The sequence below is a fragment of the Brienomyrus brachyistius genome, chromosome 1 (genome assembly GCF_023856365.1).
Source record: "Brienomyrus brachyistius isolate T26 chromosome 1, BBRACH_0.4, whole genome shotgun sequence".
In the NCBI taxonomy this organism is placed as follows: Eukaryota; Metazoa; Chordata; class Actinopteri; order Osteoglossiformes; family Mormyridae; genus Brienomyrus; species Brienomyrus brachyistius.
The window spans coordinates 27,291,106-27,310,058 of NC_064533.1; the positions used below are offsets into that span (position 1 = coordinate 27,291,106).

The window sequence follows — 18,953 nt, forward strand, 5'->3', positions numbered from 1 at the left end:
AGCACTAACACACCATATCAAAGCTTTATACTTTCTGCTCATTATATTCAAACAACTAGCTAGAGGTAGTTCTCGACTGACAGTTACCCGTTCCAAAACCAAGAAATAAGTAAAATTTGGATTTACCTTACAATACCTGTCATGACCCGGCTCGTCGGCTCCTCGTGTGTGCCACACCCCCTGATTACCCGCGTGTGCGTCCCTGATTGTCTCCAGCCTTGTCTGATTACTTTGCTTAGTCTTGTCCTGTTTTAAGTCCTGGTCTTGCCTGTTACCCTTGTCCGTCATTGTGGATGTTTGCTAGTCCCTGTCCGATGTTCCCTAGTCCCCGTTACTCCAATAAAACCCCGTTATTCCCCGTACCTGGTTTCCCTTGCCTGTTTCCCGCACGATCGCCGTCTCCAGTATTTCCGGATCGTGACAGAATGACGGACCCAAAGAAGAAGCAGAGAGAAAGGAAGAGGCTCCCTCAAGAGCCGATCTCTCTCGGCGCCTGCTCGCTCTCCAGGCTTTGGCTTCCGGCGGAGGACGAGAGGGAGGTACCTGCCCTACCTCCAGCCCGGGGGCCGACCACACGCGTCCCCGATCCTGCGTGGAAGTACTGGCTCTCAAGTGAGGACGAGGACGAGGAGCCCTTCCACTACCCGGAGCCAGAAGCCTTTTTTCCACCGTCCGTTTTTACGGACATCGCGCCGCCTCCCGCAACCGCCAGGCGCCTGCGAGGGAGACGGAGGAGAACGGCGATCGCCCGTACGGAGGACCTCCCTCCGTCATTGCCGGCGGACCCCGCTCCCGTGCGGCCGTCATTGCCGGCGGACCCCGCTCCCGTGCGGCCGCCATTGCCGGCGGACACCGCTCCCGTGCGGCCTCCATTGCCGGCGGACACCGCTCCCGTGCGGCCGCCATTGCCGGCGGACCCCGTTCCCGTGCGGCCGCCGCCGCCTGCGCAGCCGTCTTCGCTGCCGCCGCCACCCATGATCCTCGCTGACAGGTACTTCACCCTCCAAGGACTGTATTGGAGGGTGATGGGAGAACCGGCCCCACAGGGCCCTCCGGAGGGGGAAAAGCTCGCAGTGCAACTAGGGCAGGATTTCGCCTCTTTCACTCCAGAATCCCCGTATTCAGATCTGGAGAGGATGGCTGAAGACCTCCGGAGGCTGATCAAGCTCCGGAGAGCTCCGGAAGCGCCCCCTCCGCCTGCAGCTCCAGGGCAGGCGCCCCCACTGCAGCAGCCTGCAGCTCCAGGGCAGGCGCCCCCACTGCCTCCAGTTCCTGACCGTGCTCCAGTTCCTGCAGAGGCACCCCCTCTGCAGCCGCCTGCTGCAGCTCCCGGGCAGGCGCCCCCACTGCAGCCACCTGCTGCAGCTCCAGGGCAGGTGCCCCCACTGCAGCCACCTGCAGCTCCAGGGCAGGCGCCCCCTCTGCAGCCGCCTGCTGCAGCTCCCGGGCCGGCGCCCCCACTGCAGCTACCTCCAGTTCCTGACCGTGCTCCAGTTCCTGCAGAGGCACCCCCTCTGCAGCCGCCTGCTGCAGCTCCCGGGCAGGCGCCCCCACTGCAGCCACCTGCTGCAGCTCCCGGGCAGGCGCCCCCACTGCAGCCACCTGCTGCAGCTCCAGGGCAGGTGCCCCCACTGCAGCCACCTGCAGCTCCAGGGCAGGCGCCCCCTCTGCAGCCGCCTGCTGCAGCTCCCGGGCCGGCGCCCCCACTGCAGCCACCTCCAGTTCCTGACCGCGCTCCAGTTCCTGACCGCGCTCCAGTTCCTGACCGCGCTCCAGTTCCTGACCGCGCTCCAGTTCCTGACCGTGCTGCAGCTCCCGGGCAGGCGCCCCCACTGCAGTCGCCTGCTGCAGCTCCCGGGCCGGCGCCCCCACTGCAGCCACCTCCTGTTCCTGACCGTGTTCCAGTTCCTGACCGCGCTCCAGTTCCTGACCGTGCTCCAGTTCCTGCAGAGGCACCCCCTCTGCAGCCGCCTGCTGCAGCTCCCGGGCAGGCGCCCCCACTGCAGCCACTTGCTGCAGCTCCAGGGCAGGTGCCCCCACTGCAGCCACCTGCAGCTCCAGGGCAGGCGCCCCCTCTGCAGCCACCTGCTGCAGCTCCCGGGCCGGCGCCCCCACTGCAGCCACCTCCAGTTCCTGACCGCGCTCCAGTTCCTGACCGCGCTCCAGTTCCTGACCGCGCTCCAGTTCCTGACCGCGCTCCAGTTCCCGGGCAGGCGCCCCCCCCGCGGCCTGACCGTGTTCCTGTCCCGGCGCCCCGGCGGCATGCAGCAGCTCCAGAGGCGCCCCCTCCGCCTGCAGCAGCTCCAGAGGCGCCCCCTCCGCCTGCAGCAGCTCCAGTCCCTGTCCTAGTCCCCGAGGTGGTCCTGGACAACTCCATCTTGGCTCCTCCCTCTTCGGAGGTGGAGGAGCTGGAATGGGACCCCTCGGGGACAGAACTCGTAACCCCTAGTCCCTCGCCCCGGCGAGATCGACCCCGAACTAGGGTCGGCTTGTCTGTGTCCCGCAGGGGAAGGGGACACAGACGCAGGGCTGGGGTCCCGCCCGCCCTGCCCCCTGGCTCGCCCTCCCTCGCCTGCGCTGGGGCTCGGTTGGCGCCTGCGGGTCCTGGCCCTCCGGGTCGGCTGTCGCCTGCAGGTCCCTCTCCGGTGCCTCGTCGCCCTGCCTCGCTCCCCTCTCTGGGTCCTGGTCGGTCGCCTGGGGGTTCCCCGACGGCGGCTCCTCGGTCGCCTGCGGGGCCCTTACCTCCGGCCCTTTCCCGGACGTCGCCGCCTGCTGCGGCTCCCCCCTCCTCCGGGCCTTCGCCCTGGCCCCTTCCTACTCCCTCGTCCCCTTCCCCGGTGCTCCCTCCTGCTCCCTCCCTGGCCCCTCCGCGGGTCCCTCGCCCTGTCTCCTCGGCCCCTCCGGGGTCCCCTCCGGCTCCGGCCTCCCGGCCGCCTGCGGCCCCTCCGGCTGCCTCCCGTCGCCCGCTGGGTCTCCCTCGGGCTCCCCTTGGTACCCCCTCCTTCTCGCCCTATGCCTCTGCCTTCGTACCTCATGTCTTTACCCCGTCTGCTTTTGTTACTCGCCCGTCTGTTCCGCCCTTTCCTGCTCCTCGTTTCCCGATGTTCCCTCCTTGCACTCCCGCTCCTAGTGTCCCGCCTGTCCCTCCTGTCTCTCCCTTCCTGGTCTGTCTCTCCGCTTTCCCGGTCCTGTCTCAAGTCGTGTCTTACGTTCTGTCTCTCGCTATGTTTTGTGCCTCTGTCCTGTTTCCGGTCTCTCGTTAGTTTTGTTCTTTTCTTGGTCCCGGTTCCTGTGTCCCGTTCGTCGCCTCCTCCCTGGCGCGCCCGGTGAAGCGCGCCTTTGGGGGGGGGTTCTGTCATGACCCGGCTCGTCGGCTCCTCGTGTGTGCCACACCCCCTGATTACCCGCGTGTGCGTCCCTGATTGTCTCCAGCCTTGTCTGATTACTTTGCTTAGTCTTGTCCTGTTTTAAGTCCTGGTCTTGCCTGTTACCCTTGTCCGTCATTGTGGATGTTTGCTAGTCCCTGTCCGATGTTCCCTAGTCCCCGTTACTCCAATAAAACCCCGTTATTCCCCGTACCTGGTTTCCCTTGCCTGTTTCCCGCACGATCGCCGTCTCCAGTATTTCCGGATCGTGACAATACCATTCAAGACAAATTATAGCGAAAAACTCAAAAGCAAAAAACACACTAGTAATATATACTAAAGAACACATATTAAATAAATGAAAAGGTAAAATATAAAATTAAGGCATCCATAAATTCTACGCATCATGGATGTTTTTTGCGCAAGTCCAAAGGTACTTAAATTGGTTTTACGCAAGTTGAAAGCTGCCTGTATTTGGGATTGTTCAAACTTCGAATAATCATAATACAAGAAATGCCAGAGTACAATTCACAGTTCAGGTGTTAAACATAACAAAAAGTCTGACACCAGCTTCTTTGAATCTACAGAAATTGACTGGATTCCTGCATGAATGGCTCCCAAATGCGATCATAAATCATAATAATAATGGCAGCGTTAAACAGCACAATCTTTTGCTCTGCCATATATTTATTGCATAAATGGAATACTGAAGTCACATACATTCTTCATAACAGAATCCTGTTCAAATGTAATATAGCCTAACCAATAGTGATTTCATAGGACTTCAGAATTAGACTGGCTGAAGTTTGTAGGACTAGAAAAGATGGCAAAAAAGACTTGCAGTGAATTGGGCCTCCATCAATCCACAATCCGGCAGATAGTTTACAAACGAAAAAAAAACAAACAATCCATACCATTGCTAGTAAGTGCTCTACAGAGATCAGTGCAAGAACCAGAGAATCCTCAACCAAGAGAAACAATGAACCAGAGGCTGACATATAATGATCTACAGGCAATCTTGATTGCATCTCTGTCAGGATCAGTCCCAGCCTTCTGTCATTTCCCTGTTTGGCTAGCTGCTGTCACTGGCCATCCTATCCTGTGTGTCTCCCCCTCCCCCACTTTGCACTCTTCACTGTCCCAAATGTGTTGCCCTGCTTGCCTGCATGCTGCCGTTCAGCTGAACCGGCTGAGTCTGCAGCTAAGAGCAGACTACAATTGTGGGTTCGAGGCTGCCCAGAAGCCAGCTGCAACTATGACTGTGTCCAAATTCAGGGACTGCACCATTCAAAGGTTGCTTTTGAAGACCGAATGCAGCACAACAAGGCTGTCCCATTACGAAGCCTCCTTCAAATGCAGTTTAGAAATGCGTCTTCCTTTTGTAGAGTTCAACATATCCCAAGATGCATTGCACAGAGGTAAATTGGGTGTGTCCTGGGTAGGCGATATGAGCAGCGCTTCATAACTCAAAGGTGAGGGCAGGAATAGCTGGTGATGGCCAGGCCATCCCATTTAACAACGCTTTCCATTCGACCTTCGAAGAATACGGCCGATAAAGGCTATGCCTTTCCAGACTGCGTCCTTCGAAGGATGTAGCCCCAGAATTCGGACACAGGTAATGGTGGACAGTTTGAGTTATTTTCCCCCCTCGTTAATCATCTTGTGTTTAAGTATTTCAATACTGGTCCTTGTTTTGGGTTTTAGTTCTTAGTTATCCCTGCTCATATTTAGTTTTGTAGCTATGTTCTAATTCACCTGTGTTTCTAGTCTCTCCCAGTCTCTGAAGTCCTTAATGTCTGTTAATTACCCTTAACCCTAGTCTGTAATTATTAACAACCCATACGTCCCTCGTCATGCCTGTTATCTATTCATTTAAATGCCTACCCCATCTCTTTTCCTGAGTAAGGCATTACTTTTGTTCCTATTGTGTTGTGTGTGCTGCCTTGTGTGTGTTCCTGCGTGTTCTTTGCAAGTGTTTCCCCGAACCTGTGTTTCCTGAACTGGTTTGGTTACATTTTTCTTATGTACATTACTTATGTTTAGATATAGCCCCTTTAGTTCTTGTTTAATATCGTGTCTTTGATTTGACCCCTCATGTTCCCTTCTGTTTTGGATTATCTCTCTCAACATGGTGTCCAATAAAACTCTTTTCATCAAACAAGAGTGAGGTTCATGGGAGGTTACTATGGAGGAAGTGCTTTTCAAAAAATATACATAAGGAAATCATTCCTACCAGTCTCAAACCCAGATGCTCAAGGATACTACTAAACATTGCTCAGTGGAGCGATGAGATAAAACGTTTTGCTTTGGCTAAATATACTCAGGAATTTGTTTGGACAAAAAAATAAAACCTCACCCAAATTGTGAAGCATGGTGAAGGCGGTATTATTCTGTGGGATTGCTTTACTGCGTAAAAATCACATTTTAGGAGTCATACATTCAGAGAGAATTTTACAAACTTTCACCTCTATTGCTTTTTTAACACTGATGTTGAATGACATGTGTTTCAGGGTATACCTCTAAATCTTCGCTCCAGCACTGAAGGGACCCGTAACCTCTTCTGCCTGCACCACTCGTATTCTTCTAAGTGAGTATGATTCTCTCCAGAGATATGTGTGAATTCATCTTCACTTCTGCTAACACACTCCTTCTGTGGGGTGGAAAACACACTTAATTCAGACCTAAGGGCTGGTCAACCATTAAACATGAGACATGCCCAAGTTTTATGTGACAAACATATAATATAACATTACAATTTATAAGCATGCAACTAAAGTCTTTATTAATACATTATTTCTTTCAACAAATCAATCAAGCTCTCAAATTAAAATAAAACCCTGTATGTTTTCTTGAGCGTTTATGTTGTAAGTACAGTATCTGTTCTACCTTATCTTAATACTAACTGCCTTTCAAGGCAACCCCTTTTGCCTAGAATTGTTTTTTACTACAATTGAATGGTTCTACTGCAGCCATATCGCTTAGATTTTGTTTAGCCTCTCATTTCTTCTTGGGATTCAGATTTACAGACTTAAAGATTTTTTTGATACAGATATGCTGGAATATATATTTTTATATATTGATTAAGATGAGCATTGACCCCAGTATTGAACCCTGGGGAACTTCACTAAATATGTCTATTCAGCTTGACATCATTCAGATTCAGATTTAGAATACTTTATTGATCTGTGAGGAAATTATGTACCATTGAATGTTGTAGACGTACCTGCCCCTCTTCGGACCTCTGGCGCTTCATCTTCCCTATGCGGGCTATACGACAAGACACAGAGATACATTCAGAGAGGATCGATCTGAACCATTTTGCAAAACGCAGTTATCATTATTTCTAAACATTTCCTAAAATAAACAATCCTAATAGGGTACCACTGGAATGGCAGGGCGTCAAATCTAGGACACTTTAATGAGAAATGTAATATTGAGATCTCTAATCCAACCTGTACAACAGCGAACAATGCTTGAGATATGCTTCAGAAAGAATAACCTGCCCCAGCTCAGAAGATTTTCATAGACTGCATTCACATCATAATTTAATCAATATGTTTAGTAAATGCTTTTAATCAATGCAATGTATAATTGAGAGAGGGTCTGCCAGTCTCTAGGCACCCAAACCGGCTCTCCATGGATCAGGTTCCCTACCCCTGCTCTAGAGCAATTGGGGTTAGGGGCCTTGCACAAGGGCCCAGCAGTGACATCACTCTGCCAGCCATGGGATTTACACTGGCAACTCTCCAGTTGCGTCATCATTCTTACTACAGCAATTAAGATATAAATACAATAAAAATATAAAAAACATTATTAAAAACAAGAACATCTGTAAGCTACATACCGTGTAAACGCGTTTGTCTGTTTGCTCTCACGCGTAAGAATGTCTGTGAGAAGAAAAAATAAAGCATACAAAAGAATTGTTATTTAAGACTTACATCTTAATTACTACAGTACAATTCCTATAGTTCCTAAGAACTGGGCTACGGATCCGGCACAATACTATACACATCCTTTCTTAGAACTCTTAAATTATGTGTTAGTGCTTCATTAGAAATTTGAATGCACTCAAGTAGCCCGCAGTGTGTGCACCGCATGACGGATTGGCATCCTATGCAGAATATTCCCCTGCCTTGTGCTTCCTAAGACAGGTTCCAAGCCCACCTTTGAATATGAATAATTATTACATTGAATAATAAATAACAGTTTGTCCCCATTGCAATGATGTGCTTGATATAGGAACTCTTATACCTCCATTCCTGTTGCTTCTGATAGGATAAAAAAATAACACAGAGCCCACCTGATTGAACATAATGTCCACTACACTGCAATAAATATACAATTTTAAGTGACACTGAAGTTACACTAGTATTATTGTAATTCATAATACTAGGGCAGTGTGGGATTGTGTCAATGACCTCAATTAGGCAATTATCATGGATTATACAAATCAGTATACCCAAGAAATTTTCTCGGGCCTACAAAAAGACCCAATCTCAAACTTTACACCCAAAGGAACATACATGGGCAGGGCCACTGGCTCCTCCTGAAAGCTGATTGGCCCCTAGATGCCCTCTTCCCCCGTCAGTCACCGATTCAAAACATATCGTTAGCTAATTATGAGGTTGGCCCCTCTGTATGAATTCTATCTTCTATTCTTTGATTCCACAGGTCTCCACTTGTTTAAGCTGTTTAAGCTTATTGTGAAATGCAGGGGGGAGATTTCTGGGGAGGGGCAGGGTCACAAAGATAAGTCCTTCTATTCCATCCATCCATTATCTGTAACTGCTGGTTCTATTCAGGGTCTCGGGGGGTCCAGAGCTTATCATGGAAGATACAGGTGCAAGTCAGGGAATAACCCAGGATGGGGTGCCAACCAATCAAAGGGGCCTCTCTATTAACCTATAAATAGTCAATATCTATATAAGTTAAGATATAGAACAAACTACGCATTTGTGTGCTGCCTTGCAGTGATGGGGACTTGGGTTAGTGAATCAAACTTGAGGATTAATTAACAATACACAATGAACGAAACGAGACTAACCCATACATTTAGCTACAATTATATGGCTTAAGTCATTGATTTTTGGATACGTATATTCTAAAGCATATAAAAACAAAAGAATTACGAAGTGTAATGTTGGTGGTCTGGCCATTAAGGATGCTGAAAAAGCATAAATAATGATATGGTTTTTCAGAATACCATTGGTAATTAGTGAAATATTAAAAGACTTTATTCAGCCAGCGTCATAAATAACATCAGCCCAACAAACACACAGCAAGGTTTATTGAGTTAGTGGAGCACGCTTAAGGTACTCTTCTGGTAGCATCATGGGAGAGATACTGTAAGCGTTCCCTCAGAGGAAAGTTTGCTAGAAAAGCGTGTTGAAGAAAGCGACAGCTCAGCAGCCACAGCATCTTTTAAAAACTATGGATGCTATGGATAAACAAGGCAAAAAAGATGGCGGTGGTGTGGAAGTACTTTTTGCAGTTTGAAGTCTGACACACAACAGACTGGTACTGTGTACTATAAACTCTGCTGAAAACTTGTGCCAACTAAAATGGGAAATACTGCGAACTTATTTCACCACTTGAAGCATTGCCATTCTGCGCAACATTGGATTGTAAGTGCTTACAGTCACAAACACTAGCAGTTAGGATTGCCACTTTCAAGGTGAAAAAGTACGGGACAGAACAGCTCCAGTACTGGTTAAAAATGGAACACGGCATTTTATTTTTGATTACAGGATGGGTGACAACTCTACCAGCAACGTCAAACCCATTCCCTGGAATGAGCAGTGAGGCAGTCAGACAAACAACCCGGCAGCAAACCGTACTGTCTGCGTTTTCTAGTGTCATGCTGTACAACTGATGTTTTTGTTTGATTTATTTATCAAAATGAGATTTCAGTTTTCAGTCCATTCAGTCATATTTTCCTTGTTCTGATTCTGTTTAAGATTTTTAAGCAGAAATGGAGTCTTGAAATAAAGAAATTATGAATTGAATTGTGGGCGGCATGGTGGTGCAGTGGTTAGCACTGTTGCCTCACACCTCTGGGACCCGGGTTTGAGTCTCCGCCTGGGTCACATGTGTGTGGAGTTTGCATGTTCTCCCCATGTCGTCGTGGGGTTTCCTCCGAGTACTCCAGTTCCCCCCCCCCCCCCACAGTCCAAAGACATGCTGAGGCTGATTGGAGTTACATGTGTGAGTGTGCCCTGCGATGGGCTGGCCCCCTGTCCTGGGTGGTTCCCTGCCTCATGCCCATTGCTTCCAGGATAGGCTCCGGGTGACCCGGTAAGATAAGCGGGTTGAAAATGGATGGATGGATGAATTGTATTCTGAAAATTATCAACTGATATGAAACTAATTATCTTTAGGGCTGGACAATATGGAAAATATTTTCTAGTGAGGGGATCTGCTTCGGGACTGAAGAATACATATTGACTCCAGTGTGGTGTGTGCAGTTTTTTCTACTACTACTGTTCACTCTTCTTTCTGAATTCAGCCCGTTTTTAGCCAATTTAACAGGTATGCTATGTAGTGCATTTAGCTCTAAGGATTGGACGCAGGCTAATGTTATATCCTACTTCGAAAAAACCGTTTGCTGACACACCATAGTTATGGAACTTTTGCCCTGAGTAGACTACCTTAATTTAATGGTTGTGTTATTTTCTTAATTGTTAAAGTATCAAGCAGCATTGTTAAAAGGTTGGAGGTATGCACTCTAATTTTCTTCACTAAAACAATTTTCAAGAAAACCTAGAAATGCACTTGCATTAAAAGAATATAAAGTGAAGATACGTGGCTTGGACTTGAGCAGAAAGACTCGAGATTTGACTGGTGACAATCTCTGCTGTCTGGTTCACCTACCTGTCAACATCATGAAGGTGCCCAATAATTGCTCCTGTTCTTTCATCTAAATCTCTCATGTACCTGTTTGCCATTATAATGAACCAAATGAAGCCTTGTCTAGTTGGTACTTGTATACATACCTGGTATCTGTCAGACTGGTGAATGTATTCAGAGCAGTGCAGTGATGAGGGAGGCTCCTCCTCACTTTTGATATGAACGGATAAAACGAGAGACTGCAGACAAATTGAAGATGGACACAGTGTCATTTGTATATTTGTGTGTATACACACACACACACACACACACACACACACACGCACACACACACACACACACACACACACACACACACACACACACACACACACACAGGGATTAGGAATGACTATTGTAGTTTGACCGCAAGTTCTAGAGATGAATTCTTCTTTTGACTGCATTTGTGCATTCATTACCTTGTGTGTGCCCCGAGTCACGCCGTCCTTGTTGGCTGTAAGCTTACTGTAAAAAAGGAGGGAGAAACAAAGAAAATTTTTTTATGGTTGCAGGGAGAGTTAAATCAGAGAGATGGTTAAGTGCCAAGTCACACTGTTCAAGTCATTTGAGACACAACCGGGGAGCAGGGAGGTGATGACAAGCCGGTGCCGACACTCCCTTCAATCGCTAGGCAACCAGTAGTAAGGCAGCGGGGCAGACATGGATGATGACACAGGCAGAACGGCGAGCTGGATGCAAGGACATCATGGGTAGCAGCGATGTCACATGTAGCAATAATTATGTAAATTACATAATTATTTCTACTTATATACCAGCTAGCTATGTCTGCTATGCGAGACAAGCTTGAAGGTGAAATTGCTTCAAACTGCAGATTTCACTGCCAGTCCTAATAACCAGGTGGTGGATTAGCTGCAGTATCAGCTTTTTTATCGATATGGGGCTGAACCTGTCCGTCCCAAAAAGGACATGCAAATTCTGAACCTCTGCTGCTAACTGGGCATTTCATTGGCTTTGCTATGAGTTCTGCCTTCCTCAGCAACTGTGGGTCTGCTCACAAATGCATTATTTTCCTTATATAAATTTGTAGCTGATTTAAAACAACCAAACCTATCCAGCAACTCACTGAAAAAGGACAAGAAGTTGAGCATTGGGTTCATATCACTGCAAGACGATTGCAGTTATACACACATTGAACATACCATATAATTGTTTCAAAATGGTATATTTTTGGGTTCATGGAAATAATATAAGCATGTTGAGACTTTTGACATCCATGTGATCTAAGATGGGGAACATTTTTACACTCTTATTATGGAAGAATGTACTGCTCTGTGATAAAATACACCAAACCGAGATCTCATTGATGGTTGATGTGGAATGATCTGGTTGAAGCTCATATCAGCTCAGTGGACATGAATCTACATTCACGACATGCTTCATTGCCTCGATCGGTCATTGCTACTGGTCCAGCTTGATGGACTTCAGAATCTACAATCCCAACATGCCTCATGACCTTAAATGACTGTTGCTGTAGTCTGGGTGATTTAGGTGCAGACAGGACGCCTTTATAATATCACTTTTGGTTACAGTCTTCACCCTGAAACTCCAGCTCTCAAACAGCCAGGTGGAATGAGTTTCTCATGTCAGGTGTGTATTGTGTACTACTCAAAGCTGATTCCAGACCCTGCTTACAAGGTCTTCAGTCTCCATGTCTCTCATCTAGCAAAAAAAGAATTTTAGGGGTGGGTGGGACACCGGTGCCATATATTCAGTCATTAATGGCGTGATTATGGATGTGCACCGGTAACACCACGATAAGTCAACAGCCTATTCATAAAAAAAATAGAGCATTTTATTTTCTTCAAGGCTTCGCGTTAGTTGTAGTCTGAATTCTTTTTCTTATATATATATATATATATATATATATATATATATATATATATATATATATATATATATATATATATATTAAAACAAGTTGTACAAATGAGGTGGAATAGTATGTTAAGTATGTTGGTAGCAGCCTAATTAAAGTTGTTTTGACATACATTTTTCCATCTGTATTTACTTTATAAATTACTTAATATTAAAAAATATTAATAAACATATAATATGTATATACTTTATGTATTATATTTAAATACTAAAGTAAAAAAGAACCCTTGTATCGTAATCTGCATCGGTATCGCCAGTTGTGTAACGGGACTGGATATGAAAAAATATGGATTGGCCCATATCAAATATATATAACCAACTTGTGCATTGTGTGAATTTTCTGTTGCACATACTCTGACACTGGATATAACTGCAGAGTTACTCCTGTTATTAGATGCCGACAAGGAGAAGAATGGCGGGCTTAGACTCCTTACCACAGCATCGAAAGGTATAGAAGGAAGGACACGGAAAAAACAGACACTCTCCTCAGCACAGCATACACACGGAAAAGGGGCGAGGCAGGGTGTGGTCAGCACATTTAAAGGAATGGACTGAACTGGGGTGTCAAACTGCAGTCCTGGGGGGCCGGAGCCCTGTGTAGCTTAGTTCTTTCCCTGTTCCGCCACAAATGATTCAGCTCAAGAGCAGCGTTGTACTTAGCACAAGGAGTTGAATCAGGTGTGTTAAATGAGGGGAAACCCAAAAATGTGCAGGGCTCCAGCCCCCCAGGACTGGAATTTGACACCCCTGGACTAAATCAATAGATTTTTGAGGGGGAAGACCACTGGCAGGCATGAGAAAATAATTAACAAATTCAAAATACCTGATTTTGTGTAATGATGCACAATGACTGAAAAATATCCTGGTTACACACATATATAGTAGCAAATTAAAAAGTCTAACATTTCAGCATATTTACACAGCTGCCTTCATGCAAGGTGTGCGGTACAAGACACAACTGCCCAATTAATGCATGGTGACGCGAAAAGTATTCACTTAGCTAATAAAGTTAAGAAGGTTAGGAAAGAGGAATAAAAAGAAAAAAAAGACATGAGTGGAATGTCGGAACCAGCCAGGACGTTGACAGGAGACTCTCGTTCCAAAAAAAGTTGGGGGGGACCTCTGTTATTTGGAACTGGTTCGGTTTTAAATCATCTGACACGGAGCAAACTTAAGTATTATTGAAGCTTTGTGGTCGTGTCCAGATGGCAAAAGGTGGAAACGAGACAAAGCAGTTCCGTCACTTAAAAAACATTCCATGTACATACATTATAATTTTAAGATTATTATTTACATAAAGTAACAGGACATGCTACTCTCCCAAGTACTTGGAAAAAAACAGACTAATACCGTGATATAATATCGTCACTGTCAAGTGAAAAATACCATGATAATTATTTTAGGTCATATTGCGCAACTCTACTTGGCATTAATTTGCATTCATAGATTCCCCTGACAGGTCCATCCTCTCAATATTTATATTTAAATTTGCTTTATTTAGCAAACAGTTGTGTTCAGTGTGACATACAATTGAGGTAAACAGCATATTATAAACACTCAGCTCTAACGGAGTCAACTAAGCTTTAGTGCTGCTGACAAAGTCCCACCAGCAGTATGATGAACCTGGCGTGTCCAAAGAAGCAGAATTTTGTGCCATTAAGTCTCACTTTATTTATCTAAATCACGGAGAGGAGGGCATAACCTATCAGTTCAAACTGGTTTTGTTCAGTTGCTGAGGTGGGCTGGTTGACCCTTCCTACAGTACTTTACATAGAACTACATCATATGTGCGCATAACTACCCTGGGGGAAACTGCTCAGCTGCTACAGGAACATAAGTGCATGCATGTTAGATTAATTTGCATACTAAAACGCACATGATACATATGACTGGCATTACATGCATCAGCGCCGTGTCTTTAAATCTCAGCAATGTTTGCAGTAAGAACAACAGCTGGTTAGAAGCATTAGCCACTAAGTGAAGTGACTCAGTACCTGAAGTGCAGGTGGCTCAGCTGGTCCATCTCCTGTATCATGTGCTCCTGCATCTCACCGGGCCGGAGAATGACTTGGCATATGGGGCAGACAGGTGCTTGGTTGTCATAAAGGGAAGCCTTCTTCTTGACTACGAGAAGATAAAGAGGAGGGGTTATTGTCACCATGTTTTGTGATCCATACACAGGGCAAAACTAAGCTATAGCAGTCACCATCCACAACAAGCATGTTCTTTATTGACATATAGAATATACAGGTTGAAAGTGAAGCTTGGGGTCTGAGCACAGGGTCAGCCATTTGCCTGGTGTCCTTGGAGCATTACAAGGGGTTAAGGGCCTTGCCCAAAGACTTAATGGATATGTTCTGTGAAGGACAGGTTTCAAACCCTTTTTGGTACCCTTCAATTCACAGGCACTGAAGCCTAAACCACTGGGCTAAACACTGCCAAACAAAAACATCATTGTTCAATTTCTACAATTTGTTGCCCATGAGAGTGCGTTATGACTCTATGGGAGGTCAGACTATCATGAGAGATGAGCTTTTATTGTGTCAGAAATATTTTGTATGTAAAATACTGTTATTCATTATAAAAACTGCTCATTATGGTGCCACAGGGTATGGTATTCCAAGCCTAACTTACCAGCAGCATCTCTACAGCGACACACACCTACACCCAGAAGGGAGATAACATCAACCGTGCTTCTCCTAGGCCTGGGTCCTGGAGTGTGTAGCTGTATTTACGGGTTTATGTACAGGAAATATCCCTCTCTGTGAAGTTCATAAAGATTTTTTCCTGATGGCACCAGATACCTCTTAAGATTAACCTTTTGTAGTCAGCCGATTTGCAGCTGCTCATCTCCACAGATACCACATCTACAGAATATGAGTTTCCCTCACATGGTGACCACATCATTTTAGTCATTGTTCCTTGAGGAGCTTCATAAAGTTGAGCTTAGAATCTTCATTAATGACACTCTTATCAAACATGCCTCAACCACAACCCCTCACTGACACCATGGTAATATAACATATGATAAAAGAAACATTTTAACATGGATTCGGAAGAATTTAATTTTTATATTTAATACTGTCTACACCTGAAAAACAACAAGTAAGAATTAAACTTTGCACTCTTTCCCTAATATGCTTGCTTTTGAAATGTTGCATGCTACTGCCCATGATTTCTTTTTGGGTAGAATAATCAGGTAAGATGTCATCTTCAGCTTTAGAGATGTATTGAAACATGCACTTTGAACAGGGATGCTCATATGTTACTCTACTGCTGTAATATTCATATAACAGAGACAAGTATGGGAAAAAAATCCAGAGTAGTATAAGTGTGCAATGTAATTGCGCATTGTTTCATGCCGTTTAAAGTTTTATTGTTTAAACTGTTGGTCTGATAATACATGTGGTTTTTACAGAATGTATTTAAAGTGCAAGACTGAAGTAAATTTGATTGGTTGTGTGAGTGTTTGTGTTGACCACATGACAGTGTAATAATGAATGCTGATTCGACATCCCGCTTTTGATCATGCTAAAATCTATTGGATCAACCCATCTGTATCTGCTTATCCAAACTTAGATTCAATCGCCTATTACCTCTCAGCCAGTTAAAGGCTGTTCCAGCTTGGCTTTAGATGCATGGTAAAAAGACAAAGAATGAGGATACAGACAGGCAGTTTTTATCATCTTAACCATCCATCATGTCTGATGTGTTAGATGCTTTCATTCACCAAATCCTTCCATTGTTCACAATCAATAGTCTGGGGAAAATATTTTCATATGATGTGACACAAGGGTCAGCCACTTGCAGCTCGCGAGCCACTTGCGGCTCCTTGAGCACGAGGCTCTTCGCAGAACGAAAGACACGTTCACATTTTCATGTCTTAATATATTATGATAATACTTTCGTAAATATAATTTATTTATGGCATAAAATGATTATTTTTTCATTTAGCTATTTCTTTAGCTATATGTGAATGAGGCTGTCCGTCACACGCTTCTGTAACGTCTTAACGTGCCACTTTTCTGATTTTGATGCCGTACAGAATACCATATCATGACCGTAAACAGTATCCTAGCATGCAATATCAGATTTTTACCAGAAAATCCTGGTGTCTTTTGTTTGATTGTAGTTTGTTTGCCTCTTGAAAAAAGAATATCGCTATGGATCTACTAAAATATTACAAAGCTTTTAATGTGGTTCGAATTGTTTATGTTTCTTGTTTGTCTTTCTGAAAAAAGAATCTCGCTCCAAATCTGCTAAAATATAAAGCAACAACACACAATAGCGTGTTCATGGAGGAAGTCATGTGTGTTTCGAGATATGTAGCTGGAACGGGAGATTTGTCGGACGTGATGTCACGCACCTCGGAATTCACGACTTCGGGGAGAGAATCGAACGCACCATCAGTCACCTTTGCGCTGTTACGCATCTGAGTGATTTATAACTGAGAGCCCTCCTCCCCACCCAGAAATAGTTTCTTTATTTTTACTTGAAGTACTTGAAGTTTTGGTTTTGTATTAAATGCATATATACTGATATTGCATTAAAATAGACCGTCTTCTCTATCCATTGCGGCTCTTTGTAAATTGTGTGTCAGACATTTACGATAAAATGGTTCTTTGCTTTAAAAAGGTTGCCGACCACTGATCTGACAGAACAAACTCAGAATGTTCAGATGTAGATTGCAAAATAAATGTCACAATTTACAAGTTAGTTTAAAACATACAGTTCCATTATTATTTAGCTATGGCATCTTATTTATACATCATTCAAGCACCTTGACCAAGGGAACTGTGCAAGAATTCCACTGTAATTCAATTAAATTCAATTCAAATCAAAATGTGTGGGATATTATATGCGTAGGATATTTGGACCACGTTGATCTTTTTGCTCTGCTTACAGTAGGTCATTCCCTTGTCATATTGTGCAGTATACCTGACCTTAAACCCTAAAGGAGAGAGATGGCATCTAACTGCACGGAGAAATGTTTCCTTTGAAGTCCCTTTAATGCAGCCCCGTGGCAGGACTGTCACCTGTGTGGGGCATATGATGTGCACCCTAATAAACAGATCATGTGAAAGGCCGATCTCTCTGGCATGTGATGGATGACAGGGCCATGCCACCTCCATGCGTGTTAGGGACCCATGCACTCATGCATCGTGCTCTGCATGTGTGTGTGCTGTGCATGTGTGTAATTGTGTGGCCAAATCTACAAAAGAAAGAAAAACACATTGTACATTGTTATTTTGGTGCTACATGTGTGTCCCGGAAGAACAATAATGTGCCCTTTTTACTGTAGAAAAACAGGGATCAAAAACACAAATGTTCTTAAAAAGAAAATGTGAATTCAAGGAATGTACTTACTATACTGTACCTGCTTTACCGTTATTGTACTCATTAATTCCCACTGAACGTTATCAAATTGCATGTTAGCTGATGAACAGAGAGGGCAATATAGTCAAATAGCTAAATTCTCTCTAACGGAAAAAAGATAGAAACATTTGTGTACGAACTACACGCTAACCATAGGTGGTTCTAGATCCTATGTTTTATCTCTGCCCCCATGGAAAATAATTACTGTAAAGCAATACAGGATGTGAACCCCGCCACACTCAGCACACATGGGGGGGGGGGGGGGGGGGGGGGGTCACATCTTGTGTGGTGTCACACCTCATATGCCTCTTTCCCCCGTGTTCCCTGCAGTCCTTGTTTACCCCTGCTTCTCATTTCAGCCCTCGTGTGGATGATCCCCAGGTGCCTCTTGTCTGCTCCCTCATCTGTGGTGTATATAGTGCCTCCTCATCCTGAGCTCCCCAGTCCGGTCATTGTATTGCTACGTGTGTGATCCTGCTGCCTGTCTGTTCTACCCCTCCGATTACTGTGTTTCTCCCCTGCTCTCCCCGCCTTCTTTTGACCCCTCGCGGTCAGTTTCCTTTTGCTTACTGTATTGTATTTTTGTTAGAATAAAATCCCTTTCGTCTTTCCTGATGCCTGCCTTTGCCTCCATCCTTCCCAAAACCATGACATGTGGCTTTAGGCACAGAATAAGGGTCAAATCTTCAAGTTGCCCCGATGCCAAAAAAAAAGGAGAAAATTGAAAAATGGAGAATTACAAAGCTTTGAAGCAACTAAACAACTGAAATCCATGTATTTTAATATCAGGTTTTAATTAATATCACTTCCACTGGATATACATTCTCAGGGGAACATTATAATATAAAATAAAAATAGAATGTGAATTAATGTGCAGAAATGTTAAGTTGTCTTGTTGTAAGTTGCTTCCCTATAACCCTATAGGATATATCACTTTGTGATGTCATAACATTTACATCAGAATATTTAGCCACAGAATCCTTACTTCCCTGCTTTAACACAAAATCGTGCTAGCAGCTCCTCTCTTTCATTTTCATTCTCTCCCTCCTCCTGCATGTGTCCATTCACCTTAATCTACAAGGTGATCTCCCACCTCAGTGGGTTGTAGATGATGGGGATATCGAGACAGGGAGATAAATGCCTGTCTTAGAGTCCCCAGAGGCAGGTAAGAGGGCTTTATGTGCATGGAGCTTGTCAGTGCGTTAAAGATGATTAATGTGGGAGGCCCATTCGCTAAAACCCTGCTGACTAAACCTGAGGTGTCTGTTTAAGCTGAAGGAACAGGAAAAATACAATCAGGGACTGTTAGAAGGGCACTAACAATGCAACATGACTGGCACAAAAATGAAATATATTTTGAAAACATGATAAAGAAATAGACACTAACCACCTGAATGGGCTAGTGCAATATTCACCGATTTTTAATAAACC

The 18,953-nt window shown here is 45.0% G+C and overlaps 1 protein-coding gene across 1 annotated transcript in view; it reads right to left on the minus strand.

Annotated features, from left to right (window-relative positions):
- The window catches only part of rnf220b (ring finger protein 220b), a 100,446-nt gene that overhangs the window by 15,798 nt on the left and 65,695 nt on the right, over window positions 1-18,953 (minus strand). Inside the window, exons 3-8 of the mRNA XM_049016497.1 lie at window positions 14,141-14,270; window positions 10,670-10,715; window positions 10,358-10,450; window positions 7,210-7,252; window positions 6,589-6,632; window positions 5,883-6,015 (exon numbers count right to left, since the gene is read on the minus strand). Coding sequence (XP_048872454.1) covers window positions 5,883-6,015; window positions 6,589-6,632; window positions 7,210-7,252; window positions 10,358-10,450; window positions 10,670-10,715; window positions 14,141-14,270 — 489 coding nt within the window. The remainder of the gene's footprint in view (window positions 1-5,882; window positions 6,016-6,588; window positions 6,633-7,209; window positions 7,253-10,357; window positions 10,451-10,669; window positions 10,716-14,140; window positions 14,271-18,953) is intronic.